Raw genomic sequence first — 17,170 nt, 5'->3', positions numbered from 1 at the left:
AAGAAATAAATACTTTTTATTGCTTTGGTTAAAAATAAGATACAAAAGATTTGGCGCTGGTAAGAAAGCCTGTTGAACGAACGAATGAATGAATCCATCCACTGTGAGGGCTGAGCTTGGGCTCTGTCCTGTAGCGAGGGAGAAATAATACTGACTTCCAAAGTGTGAGAGGGGGCTGTGGTCACCAAGGCCTGGTGCTGCGACGTTCCTGCAGGTTTCGAATAAACCTGGCGTTGAATATGGCCCCACCCACCGTCCAGGGCTGGGCCGGCCGGGCCTGGTCCTGTGGAGGAGCTGTGTGTAGGGGTTCCTCCCCAGACCCATCTTGTGACAAGACCTGCGCTTCACAGGCAGACCTGGGGTGGGAAGATGGACAGGGAGTTATAGGGGCATGATATGGGAATTAAGATTACAGATTCTTCAAGGTCGTGAGCGCAGGTTTTAATGTCGGGGAGGACACAGGCTGGGTTGGAGCCCATCCTGTGGCTGGCATTCATCTTAAGGCTGAAGCCATGAATACTGTGTCCAAACCTAAGACCCAGAGAAGCCAAGAGTGGAGGCACCAGGGAGGTAGGTGTGCAGGGGGTTAGGCACAAGGACCTGTGGGAGGGGCCGATGTCCGGCCCCTAAGAGTAAGATTTAGGAGGAAGGAGACAGCCGACAGTGTTAGGAAGGGAATCGGCCAGCCGGCGGTGGGAGCTGTTGGGGAGGGGTCTAGGCCTCACCTATTCTCTGCTTCCTGTTCCCCCTGCTTCAGTTCTTGGTTGCCTGTGGAAATACCAGGCCGGTGCGTGGGAAGGTTGGGGTGTGTAACGCAGGTGGCCTATTTGGTTTGAGGACCAGGAGGAGTGGATACTTACCTGTATTAGGGGATGAGGAATTCAACCCCCCATGGCGGCTGTAGCAGCAGCTTTGGGCTACCAGCCCTGGGGGAGTCCCCCTGTAGAAGAAATGGGAGATGATGGGGACAGGCTAAAGGATGAAAGATGAGGGGGCATGGAGGGGCCAGAAGAGAGGAGTAGAGGAAGAGCGCAGAACAGGAGAAACGGATAACTCATTCCTGAGGCGTCCCAGCTAAGCTACACCATGAAAACAGGTTGGAGCTCATCCCCAAGACTTTTCTGGAGTCGTTCTGATCTGCTGGGGGTTTGTTGTTGTTTGGGCTCTGGGGTTAAGACAAGGCCTCACTACGCAGGGGAGGCTGATCAGCCCCCAAGTCCTGGGATTACAGGTGTGCGCAACAACCCCTGGCTCATGTGTTGCTTTATTTTTTCTAATGCGGGTAATGTGTTAAATGGCTACATGTGATTCAACTCATGACACGAAAACAGACTTACAGGCAAAAAAAAAATTTGTTTGAGCGGATGCCCTCAAACAAGCCTCCGGCGGGGCTTGGAAAACATGACTAAGTGGAAGCTGCCTCATCCCAGAGGGAGATAGGAAGGGCCACATTTAGGAGGAGGAGGAGGAGGAGGAGGGAGCTTTGGAGTAGGGGCAGACTGTGCGGGTCCTCGGTAGAGGGAAGGGCTGGTCTGGACAGAGATGCTGGGGATTAGCGGAGCCAGGAAATCAGAGTGGGAAGAGCGATCCAGGAACAGTGGGAGGCGACTAGTGGATCCCACTGGAGGGAACAGGAGCAGACACAGGAGCTTCTGCCGTGCGAGCCAGTGACCACATGGAGGAGACGAGGCTGGGAGGAGCCTGCAAAGAGGGCGCAGAGGCCCCCTGGAGAGGACCTGCAGGTCTCATAGGGAAAAGGCAGAGAGGGGGAGATCCTGAGACCCCCGGAAAATAAAGCAGGGTGGCACAAACGAGGCTGACACTTCAGTTGTTTCTTTTGTGTGTGTGGTTCTTTTTTTTTTTTTTCATTGAAAATGTCAAGTTAGAAAACAAAAGAATTCACACTTTCTTCAGACAACACAGACAGGGAGGAGAGACAGGAGGAAGGAGGGAGGAAAGGGAGATCCTGCTCCCTGAGGGTTTGAGGGAGCACAGGGGAAGTTGCTGATCTACCACACACGTTCAAAGGGTGGGAGGGGAGGACCTGTCTACACCCCAGGCAAGGGCAAGGAGCCGGGAGGGAGGTGCTTGCTGTGGAGGAAAGAGAGCAGGGCCGGTGGAGTGGTCCTGGTCTCATCTCAGGACCGGCTCACAAGACAGGACTGCATCAGCCTAGCTACCAGGGGCGAATACGAGGGGATTCCATGATCAAACAGATCCTAGGAACCCAGGCTTATCTTCAGAAATGTGACTAAGTGACCCCAGGGTGCTGCTGGGATCTGCTGCCAAGAAACCAACTCCTTCAGAGAATCTGGGTCTGGGGAAATGGCGGCACCAGAGTCTATGTTAGAGACCCAGAGCAACATCGGTGTGGGGTGCCCCGACACATACACAAAACGCGGGGAGCCTGAGGGTTTGACAACACTGAGCGGACCCCGCCGGGGAGCCGTGGAGTCCCTGTCCTCCTGACGGCCGCCGTCAGGTCAGCAGGCCGAAGAAGCAAGTGTGGCCGACGGCACAAAGAGAACGGGAGGCCCCAGCGGACACTGCAGAGGGGGTCGAATCGCCCCACTGGAGGGAAAGGGGTAAGGACAAGACTCCCTCGATGGTGTCCCTGGCAAATAAGACCTTCCATGGTGGGACAGCCCGACGGCAAGCAGAGTGTGCTTCTAGAAAACCAGTGAGCCAGCGCCCAAGGGCGGTGGGGAGAGCAGGGCCCTCCTGTGGTAAGACAAGGTAGAGTGTCAGGCCATCTGAAACCCTGACAGCCCAGGTGGACAAGAAAGGGGACGAGGGCTCCTCCGGCTCTGCCCGGGGCCACGGAGCCTGGAGGATGCACGGGAGAGGGCTCTGTGGTCCTCAGGGAGAGGGGACAGGGGTGTCTGTCAGTATCGACTCTCATCGGAGCGGGGCAGGGAGCTGTGGAGGGATGTTATGGACAGGGAGAAGGGAGAGGGAAAACGGGGAGGAGAGAAAAACAGAAGTCAGAGGTGAAGAGGAAGCCAGAGGGAGAAACAAAGGAGCTGCCAGTCTCCTGGCACCAGCACTACCCCAGCCAGGCTCCCACCGCTGACAGAGGTGCGGCCCACCCCCAAGATCGGGGCCCCGCCCAGCGGGCAGAGCTCTCCCTGCCCTCCACACAGCTCTCGCTTAAAACAGGACCCCTGGGCTCCACATGAGGCCCCTTCTGCTCCCTCGCTCAAACATTCCTCCAGATCGTTTTCACAAATATTTTTCAATGTAAGTTTGTTGGAAGGTTTTGGGACTTCCTAATCCACCTGTCATTGTTATACGTCTCTGACATTCAAACCATTTGCCATTTCTTTTCCTTCCTTTTTTTTTTTTTTTTTTTTTTGGTGGTACTGGGGGTGGAACCCAGAGGCTTTCTACCTCCAGGCTATACTCCCAGACCTATTTTATACTTTATTTGGAAACAGGGTCTCACTAAGTTGCTGAGAGCCTCACTCAGTAGCTGAGGCTGGCTTTGAACCTGTGCGATCCTCCTGTCTCAGCCTCCCGAGCGCAGGGATTACAAGCGTGCGCCACCACGCCCGGCTACCTTCCTTCTTTCTTTTCTTTCTCTCTTTTTTTTTCCTTTTTATTTTTTAATATGGTATTGGGGATTAAACCCAGGGGCTTTCTACCTTCCAGCTACACCGCCAGCCCCGTTTATTTATTTATTTATTTATTTATTTATTATTTATTTTTGTGTGTGTGGTTCTGGGAATAGAACTCAGGGGCTTTCTACCTCCTGGCTACACTCCCAGACGTATTTTTATATTTTATCTGAAAATAGGGTCTCACTAGCCAGCTGAGGCTGGCTTCGAACCTGCACGATCTTCCTGTCTCAGCCTCCCAAGTACTGGGATTACAAGCGTGCGCCACCAAGTGCACCTCCTTTTTTGTTTGGAAATAGGGCCTCTCTGCATTGCTGAGACTGGCACTGAACCTGTGCTCCTCCTGTCTCAGCCTCCTCAAGTACTGGGATCACAGGCGTGCACCACCATGCCCGGCTTGCTCTCTCCGCAAACACATACCTTTTAATATTTTATTTTGGAAACAGGGTCTCACTAAGTTGCTGCGTGCTGGCCTTGAACCTTCAATCCTCCTGGCTCAGCCTCCCAAGCACCCAGACATGGGCCACCCCCTCCGGTCCCCAGTGTCATTTCTAACCTCTTTGAGTCTTGAGGCCCCCCAAGCCTCCAAGTCCTCTTACCTGGTGCGGCGACGCTGTGTTGGGCTGCCCCCGGGGTCGGTGGCCAGCAGGAGGCGGGCAGTGGGGTGTGGGGGGCAGAGGCGCAGGGAACGCAGCAGCTCCTGCTCAGGCACGAAGGGGCGGAGGGGGCCCCGTTCTGGTGAGTTGCCCAGGCTGCTGGAGCGGGGCGGGGGGTGCGCTGGAGGTGTGGCACGGCGCGGGGCCCTGTTCAGGGGCCAAGGAGGCTCTACAGCTACCTTCAGAACTGGGGAGAGGGGGGAATAAAGAGTAAGACAGAGCCGGGCATGGTGGCCACACTTGTAATCCCAGCATTCAGGAGGCTGAGACCATAGGATCGTGGTTTGCGGACAGCCTCAGCTACCGAGTGAGGCCCTCTGCAACTCAGTGAGACCCGGTTTCAAAATAAAGAATAAAAAATAGAGAAGGGGCTGTAGCTCGGAGGTCAAATGCCCCGGGTTCCATCCCCAGACCCACGGGGGAAAAAAAAAAAGAGAGAGAGAAAGACAGAAAGAAGAAAAAGAGCAGAGAGGAGGAGCAGAGCCCAGGCAGCGCCCAGGCGGCGAGAGCGACCCAAGTCTTTGGAAAGCACGACCTCCCCCACCCCAGCACCCCTTTCCTCTGGTCAAGGGCCCAGCCCAGCCGCCACCCTGGTCCCTCTTACACTCTCGGTCACTAGAGGAGTATGGCTTAATGTCCCCCTCCGCTCTCTTGGGCGGCAGCTTCCTCGCTGGAGCTGGTGGAGGAAGCACGGGTTAGGCGAACATCAGGAGACACGCTGTGCCCCCCTCGCCCGCCACTGCCCTCAAACCCCACACTTCTACTCCCTGGTGCCACGGTTCCTCCTGGGAACGCCACCGCAGAAGCCAGGCCATGGCAGAGCCAGTACGCCCAAGGAAATTCGGGGGGAAGGCCGGAGCACTTTGGGAGAGCCAGAAGGAGCGAGCCCAGCACAGTTCAAGGGGGAGACCCAGGGGAGACTGGGGGCCTGGGAGATGCAGGGGAGGGCAGCCGAGGGGAGGCGAGCTCTTACTGTCCGTGGGTGCTGTCAGGCCCCCCTGGGATTCTGGGGCAGTGGAGTGGTCCCAGCTGGGCCAGCAAGGACCCTGGGTTCCTCTAGATGAGATGGACAAAGCCCTTGGTTAACTGGGAATCTCTCTGGAGAGGTTAGGGGGTGGGAGAGGGGCAGGACTTCCCCTTGCTGAGCAAAAAGATGTGGAGACTTTGAAGTTTTGTTAACATTTAGGCGGGCGTGGTGGCACATGCCTGTAATTCCGGTACTTGGGAGGCTGAGACAGGAAAATAACAGGTTTGAGGACAGCCTCATCAAGCAGTGAGACGCTCATCAACCTAGTGAAACCCTATTTCAAATAAAAATTTGAAAATAGGGCTGGGAGTGTAGCTCAGTGGTAGAATGCCCCGGGCTCCCTAGTACCACCAAAAATTAAAATTAAAAGGATAGTGAGAAAGTGTGGCACCCAAAAAGGAGTCAGCAGAGTAAGTGGGGGCTGATGTATTAGCCAAAGCTCAGTCTCTCCTCCTCCCTCTTTAAGAGGTGGTAAAGCCCGGCGTGGGCTGTAATCCTCGCATTTGAGAGGCTGAGACAGGAGGATCCTGATTCACAACAGCCTCAGCTACTTAGTGAGGCGCTTTGCAACTCAGTGAGACCCTGTTTCAAAATAAAGAATAAAAATCGGAGCCAGGCGTGGTGGCGCACACTTGTCATCCCAGCACTTTGGAGGCTGAGACAGGAGGATTGCGGTTCAGACAGATTCAGCTAATTAGTTGAGACCCTTTGCAACTCAGTGAGACCTTGTTTCAAAATAAAGAATAAAAAATGTGCCTGGGGATGTAGCCCGGAGGTAGAGTGCTCCTGGGTTCCATCCCCAGTACTGCAAAAATAAGTAAATAAATAAATAAATAAATAAATAAATAAATAAATAAAAACAATGCCAGGCTTAGTAGTGCACGCTTGTAATCCCAGCATTCGGGAGGCTGAGACTGGAGGATTGGGGTTTGCTGACAGCCTCAGCTATTTAGCGAGGCCCTTCACAACTAAGTGAGACCCTGTTTCAAAAATAAAAAGATTAAGGCCGGGCGTGGTGGCGCACGCTTGTCATCCCCGCGCTTGGGAGGCAGACAGGAGGATCGCGCAGGTTCGAAGCCAGCCACGTGCTGGCTTAGGAGACCCTGTTTCCAAATAAAAATATAAAATAGGTCTGGGAGTGTAGCCCGGAGGTAGAAGGGCTTCCAGGAACCCCAGTACCACGAAATAAATAAATAAATAAATAAATAAATAAATAAATAGATTAAAAATAAAATAAGGCTGGAGGTATAGCTTGGAGATACAATGCCCCTGGGTTCCATCCCCAGTACTGCAAATAAATAAGTAAATAAGTAAATAAATAAATAAATAAATAAATAAATAAAGAGGTGGTGCCGCCTGGCACGGCAGCATACTCACTTGATCTCAGTATTTGGAAAGCTGAGGCAGGAGGATTGCAGGTTCAGGGCCAACTCCAGCAATTTACTGAGGCCTTCCACAACTTAGTGAGACCCTGTTTCCAAATTAAAAACAAACAGGGCTGGGGATGTAGCTCAAAGTTGGATGCCGTGGAGTTCAATACCCAGTACCACCGGAAAAAAAAAACGTTATCATGTGGGCAGAGGAGACGCCTCCAGCTAGTGCTCTTAAGCTCCAGCCCTCACGGGCACCCGTGTGCTCGCTGACCCTGCTGACCCTCCGCCCCTCTGCTGCTGGGTCGCAGGCACCGCATAGGGATCTGAAAGCCAGGGAGTCACAGGTATCAGTGTCTGATGCTTCTACATGCTCACAGCAGCCAGACTGTTCTCTGAGTGCTTGGTACCTCCTTTCCTGGACACAGGAAGGCAGGAGCCGGCCCCGAGGCCAGTGCAGAAAGATGGAAGGCGCCCCCCTGCCTGCGCTGTCCTGAAAGGGACGGGGGGGGGGGGGGGGGGTGCTCAGGCTGGAGCGACTGTTCGCGAGGACTGGGCGGGGAGCGGGCAGCACTGGAGGTTTGGTTCTGGGTGGCTTTTTGGTTTTGGTTTTGGTACTGGGAGCAATCTCCATCTGAGCTACACTTATTTGATTAAACTCAGAGGCACGCTACAGCTGAGCTACACTCTAGCCTTATTTTTTTTATTGTGAAACAGGGTCTTGCTTAGTTCCTAAGGCTGGCCTCAAACCTTCCACCCTCTTGTCTAATTCTTGAGTACTAAAATTAAAGGCATGTGTCACCCACCATGCCTGGCTTCCTCAGCCTGTATTTTTAAATTATTATTTTTTGTGTGCATGACACTGGGGATGGAACCCAGGGGCATTCAACCTCCAAGCTACACCCCCTGCCCTATTTTTTATTCTTTATTTTGAAACAGGGTCTAACTAAGTTGCAGAGGGCCTCACTAATTAGCTGAGACTGTCCGCTAACCACGATCCTCTAGTCTCTGCCTCCCGAAGGCTGGGATTACAAGCATGCGCTACTACGCCCAGTTTAGTCTTTATTTTGAAACAGGGCCTCACTAAGTAGCTGAGGCTGGCCGCAAACCTAGATTCTCCTGTCTCAGCCTCCCAAATGCTGAGATTACAAGCATGAGCCACCATGCCGGGCTCTCCTCAGCCTTTTAAAATATTTATTTATTTTGGTACTGGATATTGACCCCAGGGGCATTCTACCTCTGAGCCACACCCCTAGCTCTGTTTATTTGTTTATTTTTGTGGTACTGGGATGGAAGCCAGGGGCATTCTACCTCCAAGCTACACCTTCAGGTGGAACCCAAGGGCTTTTCTACCTCTGGGCTACACTCCCAGATTTATATTATACTTTATTTGGAAACAGGGTCTCACTAAGTTGTTGAAAGCCTCACTCAGTAGCTGAGGCTGGCTTCGAACCTGTGCAGTCCTCTTGTTTTAGCCTCCCAAGCACTGGGATTACAAGCGTGAGCCACCACGCCTGGCTTGTTTTATTTTATTTTATTTATTTATTTATTTTTGGTGGTACTGGGGTTCCTGGAAGCCCTTCTACCTCCGGGCTACACTTCCAGACCTATTTTTACATTTTTATTTGGAAACAGGGTCTCCTAAGCCAGCGCGCGCAGCTGGCTTCGAACCTGCGCGATCCTCATGTCTCTGCCTCCCAAGCGCGGGGATGACAAGCCTGCGCCACCACGCCTGGCTATTTTATTTTATTTTAAAACAAGTTCTCGTTAAGTTGCTGAGGCTGGCTGAAAATCTGTCATCCTCCCATCTCCTCCCCTCTTGTCCTGGGATGACAGGTGCACAGCACCAAGCCTGGTTTCCAGGTTTCATGGGCTCTTATAAAACTAATATTTAAGCTTAGGACTACCCAGGTCTGTACTTGCCTGTCCCTCTCTGGCTGATAAAAGGCCGAGGAGGTTACAAAGGAGTACAACACTGGCCTTTTTTTACTTTCTTTCTTTCTGGTACTATAGATTGAACCCAGGGACATTCTACCTCTGAGCTACACCCTCAGCCCTATTTTATTCTTTTTTTTTTTTTTCTTCGGTACTGGGGATGGAACCCAGGGGCATTCTACCTCCAAGCTATACCCCCAGCCCTATTTTTTATTCTTTATTTTGAAAATAGGTCTCACCAAGTTGCAAAGGGCCTAAGTAGCTGAGGCTGTCTGCGTACCGCAATTCTCCAGTCTCAGCCTCCCAAATGCTGGGGTTATAGGTGTGCGCCACCCCACCTGGCTTTATTCTTTTTATTTTGAAACAGGGTCTCACTAAATTGCAGAAGGCCTCACAAAGCTGCTGAGCCTGGCCACACACCTGTGATCGATTCTCCTGTCTCAGCCTCCCCAGTACTGAGATTACAAGCGTGCACCACTGTACCCTGCTTAGCCCTATTTTAATTTTTATTTTGAAACAGGGTCTTGCTGGGTTGGTAAGAATGACATTACTTGCTTAGGCTGTCCTCAAACCTGTGATCCTCCTGCTTAACCTCCTAAATACTGGGATTACAGGAATGTGCCACTGAGCCCAGGTAACACCAACCTATTTTTTTTTTTTTTTTTATGGTATGGGGATAGAATCCAGAGGAGTTTTACCTCTGAGCTACATCCCTAACCCTATTTTTTATTCTTTATTTTGAAACAGTATCTAAGTTGCAGAGGGCCTCACTAAACAGCTGAGGCTGTCATCGAACTTGTGACCCACCTGTCTCAGCCTCCCAAGTACTGGGATTACGAGCGTGCGCCACTGCGTCCAGCTAACACTGGCCTGTTTTGATGACCCTGACCTGGGAAGAGGCTCCACTGCTATCGACTTTCATGCGGGCTCCGAGTGGGCCTGTTTAGTTAAAGATTTCGCTAAGTATGGGGGTGGGGGTATAGCTCAGTAATAGCTATATTACTAGCTTTTTCTGTGTGTGGTACTGGGGGTGGAACCCAGGGGCTTTCTACCTCCAGGCTATACTCCCAGACCTATTTTATACTTAATTTGGAAACAGGGTCTCACTAAGTTGCTGAGAGCCTCACTCAGTAGCTGAGGCTGGCTTCGAACCTGCGATCCTCCTATCTCTGCCTCCCAAGTGCGGGGATTACAAGCGTGCCCACGCCTGGCATATATTACTAGCTTTTGCTGAGCATTGGTGAGGGCCCTGGGTTCGATCCCTAGAAACAACAAAAATCTTGCCAAGTATAAAATGCAGTGAGCGCCCTCTAGGGCCAAGACCAACGAGGATGACAGCAGGAGACACGGGCAGCTTTAGAGTTGTCCCAGATCGCCCCACACAGCACTGTCGTCCTGGGGCCTCCGGAGTAGCTAGCCCTCCCTGCCTACAGTCCCACCCGATGGATGCAGGCTTTACCAGCAGGCGTGGGGTCAGCTGCAGCAGCACGAGAGAGTCGAGTTGCCCTCAGAGAGGGAGCGGGGGGCCCTGTGAGGAAGGAAGTGGCGGTGCCCCTCAGTGGGGGCCAGTGCGACCCCCAGAGCGCCCGCCTCTGTCCTTCCCCTTGTCCCAGCTGCGGGACCAACAGCAGGTGAGAAAACTTACGGTGTTGATGCGCAAAGAAGCCTTCAAAGATCACGAAGTTATTCACCTAATGATGAAGCAGACAAAACAGAGTTGCCCACTCAGCCACTCAGCGATCTCAGAACCCTTGTTAAGAAAACCACGGGGAGCCGGGCGTGGTGGCGCACGCTTGGAATCCCCGTAACTGGGAGGCTGAGACAGGAAGATCGCGGGTTCGCGGCCAGCCTCGGCTACTCAGTGAGGCCCTTGCAACTTAGTGAGACCCTGCTTCGAAATAAAGAATAAAAAATAGGGCTGGGGGTGTAGCTCGGAGGTCAAATGCCCGTGGGTTCCATCCCCAGACCCCCCCTCCCGCCAAAAAAAAAAAAAAACAACTACACAGGACAAAACAAAAGCCCCATCCAGCTGATCTGACAGTCCCTGTGGAACTGCAGAGGACCTTGGGTAGCCAAAGCAGGGTGGCAAGAGTTTTTGATGAGCCAGGCATGGTGGCGCATGCTTGTAATCCCAGCACTTGGGAGGCTGAGACAGGAGGATGGCGCAGGTTCGAAGCCAGCCTCAGCTGCTTAGTGAGGCTCTCAGCAACTTAGTGAGACCCTGTTTCCAAATAAAGTATAAAACAGGTCTGGGGATATAGCCCGGAGGTAGAAAGCCTCTGGGTTCCATCCCCAGTACCACAATTAAATAAATAAATAAATTCATTTGTCTCTGGTCAACTGATTTTATTTTCTTTCTTTTTTTTTCTTCTTTTGTTTTGGTACCAGATATTGAACCCATGGACATTCTTTCTTTCTTTCTTTCTTTCTTTTTTTTTTTTTTGTTGGTACTGGGTTTCCTGAAAACCCTTCTACCTCCGGGCTACACTCCCAGACCTATTTTTATACTTTTGTATTTGGAAACAGGGTCTTTAAGCCAAGAGGCTTAAAACAGGGTCTCTTAAGCCAGCGCAGCTGGCTTCAAACCTGTGCGATCCTCCTGTCTCCGCCTCCCAAGCGCAGGGATTACAAGAGTGAGCCACCACGCCGGAAGGACATTCTCTCTTATAGTATACCCCAGTCCTTTTACATGCTTGTTTATTTTATGTGGTATTAGGAATGGAACTCAGGGAAAAAAAAAAATTTTTTTTTTGGTGGTACTGGGGGTTGAACCCAGGGGCTTTTCTACCTCCGGGCTATACTCCCAGACCTATTTTATACTTTATTTAGAAACAGGGTCTCACTAAGTTGCTGAGAGCCTCACTCATTAGCTGAGGCTGGCCTCGAACCTGTGCGATCCTCCTGTCTCGGCCTCCCAAGCGTAGGGATTACAAGCGTGCGCTACCACGCCCCGCCACAGGAACATTCTACCTCTGAATTACACCCCCAGTTGTGTGAGAGTGTGTGTGTGTGTGTGTGTGTGTAGTACTGGGGATGGCACGTAGGGGCATTCTACCTCCAAGCTATACTCTCAGCTTTATTTTTTATTCTTTATTTTGAAACAGGGTCTCACTGAGTTGTGAAAGATCTCACTAAGTAGCTGAGGCTGTCCTCGAACTGTGGTCCTCCCAAATGCTAGGATTACAAGCGTGTGCCACCACACCCGGCTTTCTGTTTTATTTTTTACTCTGAAACAGGTTCTAAGTTGCCAAGAGCCTCACTAAATTGCTGAGGCTGTTCTTGAACCTACAATCCTACTATGTCAGCCTCCCAAATACTGGAATTTCAGGTGTGTGCTACCATGTCTGGTTTTACATTTTATTTTGAAATAGGGTCTTGCTAAGTTGCTGAGGCTGGCCTTGAATCCACAATCCTCCAGTCTCTGCCTCTAAAGTACTGGGATCACAGGCACGTAACAGTATGCTCAGTCGTCAAACTGATTTTCAACAAAAGTACAAGACTAGGCAGGGCGTGGTGGCGCACGCTTGGAATCCCAGTACTTGGGAGTGTGAGGAGGATTGCAGGTCCACAGCCAGCCTTGGCAATTTAGTGAGACCTGGTTTCTTGCCCTCCCCACTGTGGTTCCAAGGCTTGGAGCCAAGAGCATCTTCCTCCAAGCTACATCCCTAGCACTATTTTATCTTCATTTTGAAACAGGGTCTTGCAGGTTGCTAAGTCTCACTACTTGCTGAGGCTGTCCTTGAACCTGCAATCCTCCTATCTCAGCCTCCCAAGTAATGGGAATACAGGAGTGTATCACCACCCCTATATTGTTATTATTAACCTACCCCTGCACTTATTTATATACAAGATGACCTTATCCATGGTAGAGCAAAGCTCTCTGAGAATAAGGAAGTATGTTATTCTTTCTTTTTAACTTTTTAATTTTTGTTTTTTGCAGTACTGGGGGTGGAACTCAGAGGCATTCTACCTCTGAGCTATACCTCTAGCCCTATTTTTTATTTTTTGTTTTTGAAACAGAGTCTCACTGAGTTGCAAAGGGCCTCATTGAGTAGCTGAGAGTTCTGAAACCGCGATCCTCCTGTCTCAGGAGGCTGGGATTACAAGTGTGCGCCACCACGCCCAGCTTTTATTCTTTATTTTTGAGACAGGGTCTCACTAAGTTGCACAGGGCCTTACTAAGTAGCTGAGGCAGGCCTCGAACCTGAGATTTTCCAGTATCAGTCTCCCAAGTACTGGGATTACAAGTATGTGCCACCACACCCAGATTTAGTTTCTGTTTTAAAACTGGGTCTTGCTAAGTTGCAGAGGCTGGCCTCGAACCTATGATCCTTCTGTTTCTACCTCCCAAATACTGGGAATACAAGCATGTATCACCATTGCTTGTTACTGTTTTAGCAAATAGCAACACTCTCATCAATCTAGAGAGACCCTGTTTCAAAATAAAAATAAAATAGGAATTGGGGTATAGCTTGAAGGTAGAATGCCCCTGGGCTCAATCCCCAGTACCATAATAAAATAAAATAAAATAAAAAGGGCTGAAATCGCAGTTCCTGGACAACCTCAGCTACTTCACAATTCAGTGAGACCCTGTTTCAAAAATAAGACTAATGGGCATGGTGGTGCACGCTTGTAATCCCAGCATTCGGGAGGCTGAGACCTGAGGATCGCGGTTTGCGGACAGCCTCAGCTACTTAGTGAGGCCCTCTGCCCTCTGCAACTCAGTAAGACCCGGTTTCAAAACAAAGAATAAAAAATAGGGCTGGGGGTGTAGCTCGGAGGTCAAATGCCCCTGGGTTCCATCCCCAGTACCACAAAAAAACAACAAAAACTCTGAGGCTGACCTGGCTGCAGGGTGAGCAATGGTAGCATTAGAAAAAGAAGGAGCTTAGCTCCACCAAATGAACCCTGTGTGCTCTTGAAAGGTGACGCTTCTTTGCCCCAAATAACCAACTGGACACGCATGCCCAGTGGGCCTCCCTCCGCGCCTCGAACCTGCGGCACTGTGGTCTCCAGGTTGTAGTGCTTGTTCAGAAACTTCAGCAGCTTTGGCGAGGGTCGGTCGATGGCCAGTTGGTGTGGTTCAACTCGCTCCTTCTGCGGGAACAGGAGTCAGGGAGGAGGAGGTATGGGAGCGCATGCCTGGAGGGACTCGGGAGCCTGACAATAGGAGGACACAGGAGACTGCGGGCAGCAGAGCAGCAGGTCCTCTGGGAGGGCGTGACGGCCCAGGCCTAAATGCCGGCACTTGGGAGGCCAGAGGAGAGGGCCACGGGTTTGAGGCCAGTCTCAGCAACTTAGCAAGGCCCTTAGCAACTAAGTGTGTGATGGCTTACACCTGTAATCCTAGTAACTCAGAGGCTGAGACAGGAGGATTGCAGGTGCCGGGACATGCTCAGCAAGTAGTGAGACTCTCATCGCCCTAGCGAGACCCTGTTTCAAATTAAACATAAACACCAGGGCCAGGGGTGAAGCTCAGAAGTAGAATGTCCCGGAGATTGATTCCCAGTACCACAAGAAGTAAAAAGGTCTGCAGGTGTAGCTTGGAGGTAGAATACTTCTGGGTTTAATTCCCAGTACTATGCACAGAAAAAGAAAAAAGAAAGACACAGTGATACCTGCAGCATATGCTGGAAGAGTTCCCGTCCGTGGCCGTGGCGTTGCAGCGACTCGTGGATGTAAAAGTCCAAGATGCAGAGCGGCTCAACCTCATTGTGCGCCTCACGATCATCCTAAGAAGCAAATAAGAAGAAATGTGCCGGCTCTGGGGGCAAACAGCTGTCATCCCAGGACTTGGGCCAAGACAGGAAAATCCCAGGTTTGAGGCTAGCCTCAGCAATTTAGCAAGCCCCTGTTTCCAAATAAAATAACATGAAGAGCTGGGGGTGTAGCTAAGAGGTACAAGGTCTCCTGGGTCCAATCTCCAGAACAAAACAAAAAAAGAGCAATAAATGTCTTTGGGGATCCAGGCATATGTGTGTGTGTGTGTGTGTGTGTGTGTGTGTGTGTGTGCGCGCGCACACGCACATATTTCTAGGAATTGAAACCAGGGGCATTCTACCTCTGAGGTACCCCCCAGCCCAATTTTTTTTTTTTTAAATTTTGAAACAGGGTCGCCCTAGATTAATGAGTCTCACTACTTGCTGAGGCTGTCCTTGAACCTGCATCCGCCTGTCTCAGCCTCCCAGGTACTGGGATTACAGGCCTGTGTCTCCAAACATCTTCCCCGCCCCCCCCAACCTCCAGCACTTTTGTTCTTGGGACCGCGGCAGACACATTCCCAGCTTTGAGGAACACTCACCAGCACAAAGAGCTTCTTGTATCCAACTTTTAGGAAACCAACAATGGCTCCTTTCCCAGCCCTATAGGATGGGGGGGAAAAGAACAAGCCAGTGGCAGCTGTGTGGAAGAGGAGGGAAGGGAAGGAGGAGGGAAGGGAGGGAGGAGGGAAGTGTAGGATGGGAGAGAATCCGGCACTCACGGTCGGGCTGAAGTGTCTTTGAGCACATAAATAACATGGCGATTGCTCTGCATCCTCGAAGCACTGGTGATAGGCGCGGGCAGATGCTGGGCCTGCCAAGATAAAGACAGACTTTCTGCAAGTCCTTTCCGAAGGTCCCACCCTCGCTTACCGCCATCCCCATCCAGTTCACTCACTGCATCTAAAGCCTCCCCAGTACCTTGGCAGAAGCCTTGCCCAGTTCATCTACAATGGTCATGATTTGCTGCTGCAGATCAACGCTGCAGGCAGAGGAGACAAAGGAGTCAGCCACCCCTGGGAGAGGGTCCTGCGCGGCCACTCGGGAGCTTCCCACGCCCCCACCGCCTCCCTCGGGAGCCGAACTTGTCGGGCCTTTCCAGGTGGTGCACGCCCTCCACCTTCAGGGAAGCCAGGGGAGCAGAGAAGGCGGTCGGCCACGGCCTGGGGCCGCGGGTGAAAGGCCACAGACCCCAGCAGGGTCAACCCATTAGGCTGAGAGTCTACGGTCCCCGAGAGGGCGGGCCGGGATGCCCCCGGGAGTGGCCGCACAGTGACAAGGGGGCGTGGCGCCTGGACCGGGCTGGCGGGAGGGGAGAGAGGGGCCTCGGGGCGGGTTTGAGGTGTCACCGGGCCGGCGTTGTGGTTCCGGGTCGGCGGGCCGGGGGTCGCAGGTGCTGGTCCAGCACCGTGATCCGCTCCGGGAGCAGCGCGTCCACATCGAAGGGGAACTCCATGGTCCATTGTGCGGGCCGGGCCCGCCCCGCGCACGTCACTTCCGCCCCGCCCCCGAGCCGCCCGGGGGGTCGTCCGCCCGCCCACCGGCTGGGGGACCCCGTTCTCCCGGTCAGACCAGCTGTCACCCTAGCAACGCCACTCCTCCCTCCGCTGCAGCGCCATGGCAACGCACGGGTCCTCGGTGGAGCCCGCACTCTGGGCCCTTCTTCCGGCGCTCAGTGAACAGCTGAGAATGGTGTGAACAGGAGGTGGGAGGGGAGAGGGCAGGAAGGCCTAGGATGGCTGGGCCGGGATGCCAGCCCCTGCCCCCTTTGGTCGGGGAGTCCTGGGCAGCGCTGACCTAGGCCTGGCCACTCTCCGTCCCATAACAGTACACGCGCCCCCTGTGTGGTACTGGAGGTTGAGCACAGGGGTGCATTCCCAGCCTTTTTTTTTTTTTTTTTTTTTTGCGGTACTGGGGATGGAAACCAAGGGCATTCTACCTCCGACCTACACCCCTAGACCTATTTTTTATTCTTTATTTTGAAACGGGGCCTAAGTACCTGAGGCTGGCTACGAACTGTGATCCTCCTGTCTCAGCCTCTTGAATGATGGGATTACAAGCGTAGTCACCACGCCTGGGTTCCCCAGCCCTTTTATTTTGGTACTGGGGAGCAAACCTAGGGGCACTCTACCTCAGCGTCACACCCCCAACCCTTTGTATTATTTATCTGTGGTGCTGGGTTTGAACCAGGGGATTTCTACCTTCAAGCTGTGCCTCCAGACCGACTTGACCACCACTTATTTGGAAGCATCTCACTAAGTTGCTGAGGCTGTCCTGGGACCTGCGAAGTTCTGGTCTCATCCTCCCAAGTACTGGGATTACAGATGTGCACCACCATGCCTGGCTGTATTCTTTCTTTCTTGTGGTATTTGGGATGGAACCTAGGGTCATTCTACCCCCAGACCTTTTTTTTTTTTTAAATTTGGAAACAGGGTCTTGCTAAGTTGCTGAGAACCTCACTAAATTAGTGGGACTTTTTTTTTTTTTTTTTCTGGTATTGGGGATGGGACCCAGGCGCATTCTACCTCCAAGCCACATTCCCAGCCTGATTTTTTTTTTTGGGGGGGAGGTGTGGGGTTGGAACCCAGGGGCATTTGACCTCTGAGCTATACCTCTTGCCCTGTTTTTTATTCTTTATTTTTGAAACAGGGTCTCAGTAAGTTGCGGTGGGCCTAAGTAGCTGAGGCTGTCTGCAAACCACAATCCTCCAGTCTCTGCCTCCCTAATGCTGGGATTACAAGTGTGTGCCCGGCTTATTCTTTATTTTGAAACAGGGTCTCATTGAGTTGCCAAGGGCCTTACTAAG

At 52.0% G+C, this 17,170-nt stretch overlaps 1 protein-coding gene across 5 annotated transcripts; it reads right to left on the bottom strand.

Annotated features, from left to right (window-relative positions):
• Window positions 1-181: 181 nt before the first annotated feature.
• Window positions 182-15,826, bottom strand: ATAT1 (alpha tubulin acetyltransferase 1; the record flags this gene model as incomplete). Of its 5 annotated transcripts, XM_080710766.1 has the most annotated exons (13): window positions 182-356; window positions 726-768; window positions 861-940; window positions 4,217-4,460; window positions 4,878-4,949; window positions 10,065-10,133; window positions 10,251-10,296; window positions 13,601-13,702; window positions 14,224-14,337; window positions 14,907-14,967; window positions 15,087-15,178; window positions 15,286-15,346; window positions 15,714-15,826. In XM_080710766.1, 13 exons carry the CDS (start codon window positions 15,818-15,820, stop codon window positions 182-184), a joined length of 1,266 nt encoding a protein of 421 aa, XP_080566892.1. The 5 variants fall into 5 exon arrangements, with proteins under 5 accessions (XP_080566892.1, XP_080566888.1, XP_080566889.1 ...); XM_080710762.1 differs by lacking the exon at window positions 10,065-10,133 and having other exon boundaries at window positions 15,714-15,820; XM_080710763.1 differs by lacking the exons at window positions 182-356; window positions 861-940 and having other exon boundaries at window positions 754-823; window positions 15,714-15,820.
• Between the last annotated feature and the right edge of the window lie 1,344 nt (window positions 15,827-17,170).

The sequence above is a fragment of the Muscardinus avellanarius genome, assembly GCF_963383645.1.
Source record: "Muscardinus avellanarius genome assembly, chromosome: 14".
Lineage (NCBI taxonomy): Eukaryota > Metazoa > Chordata > Mammalia > Rodentia > Gliridae > Muscardinus > Muscardinus avellanarius.
The sequence above is the reverse complement of the archived record's forward strand: the minus strand, read 5'-3'. Positions and strand labels throughout refer to the sequence as shown.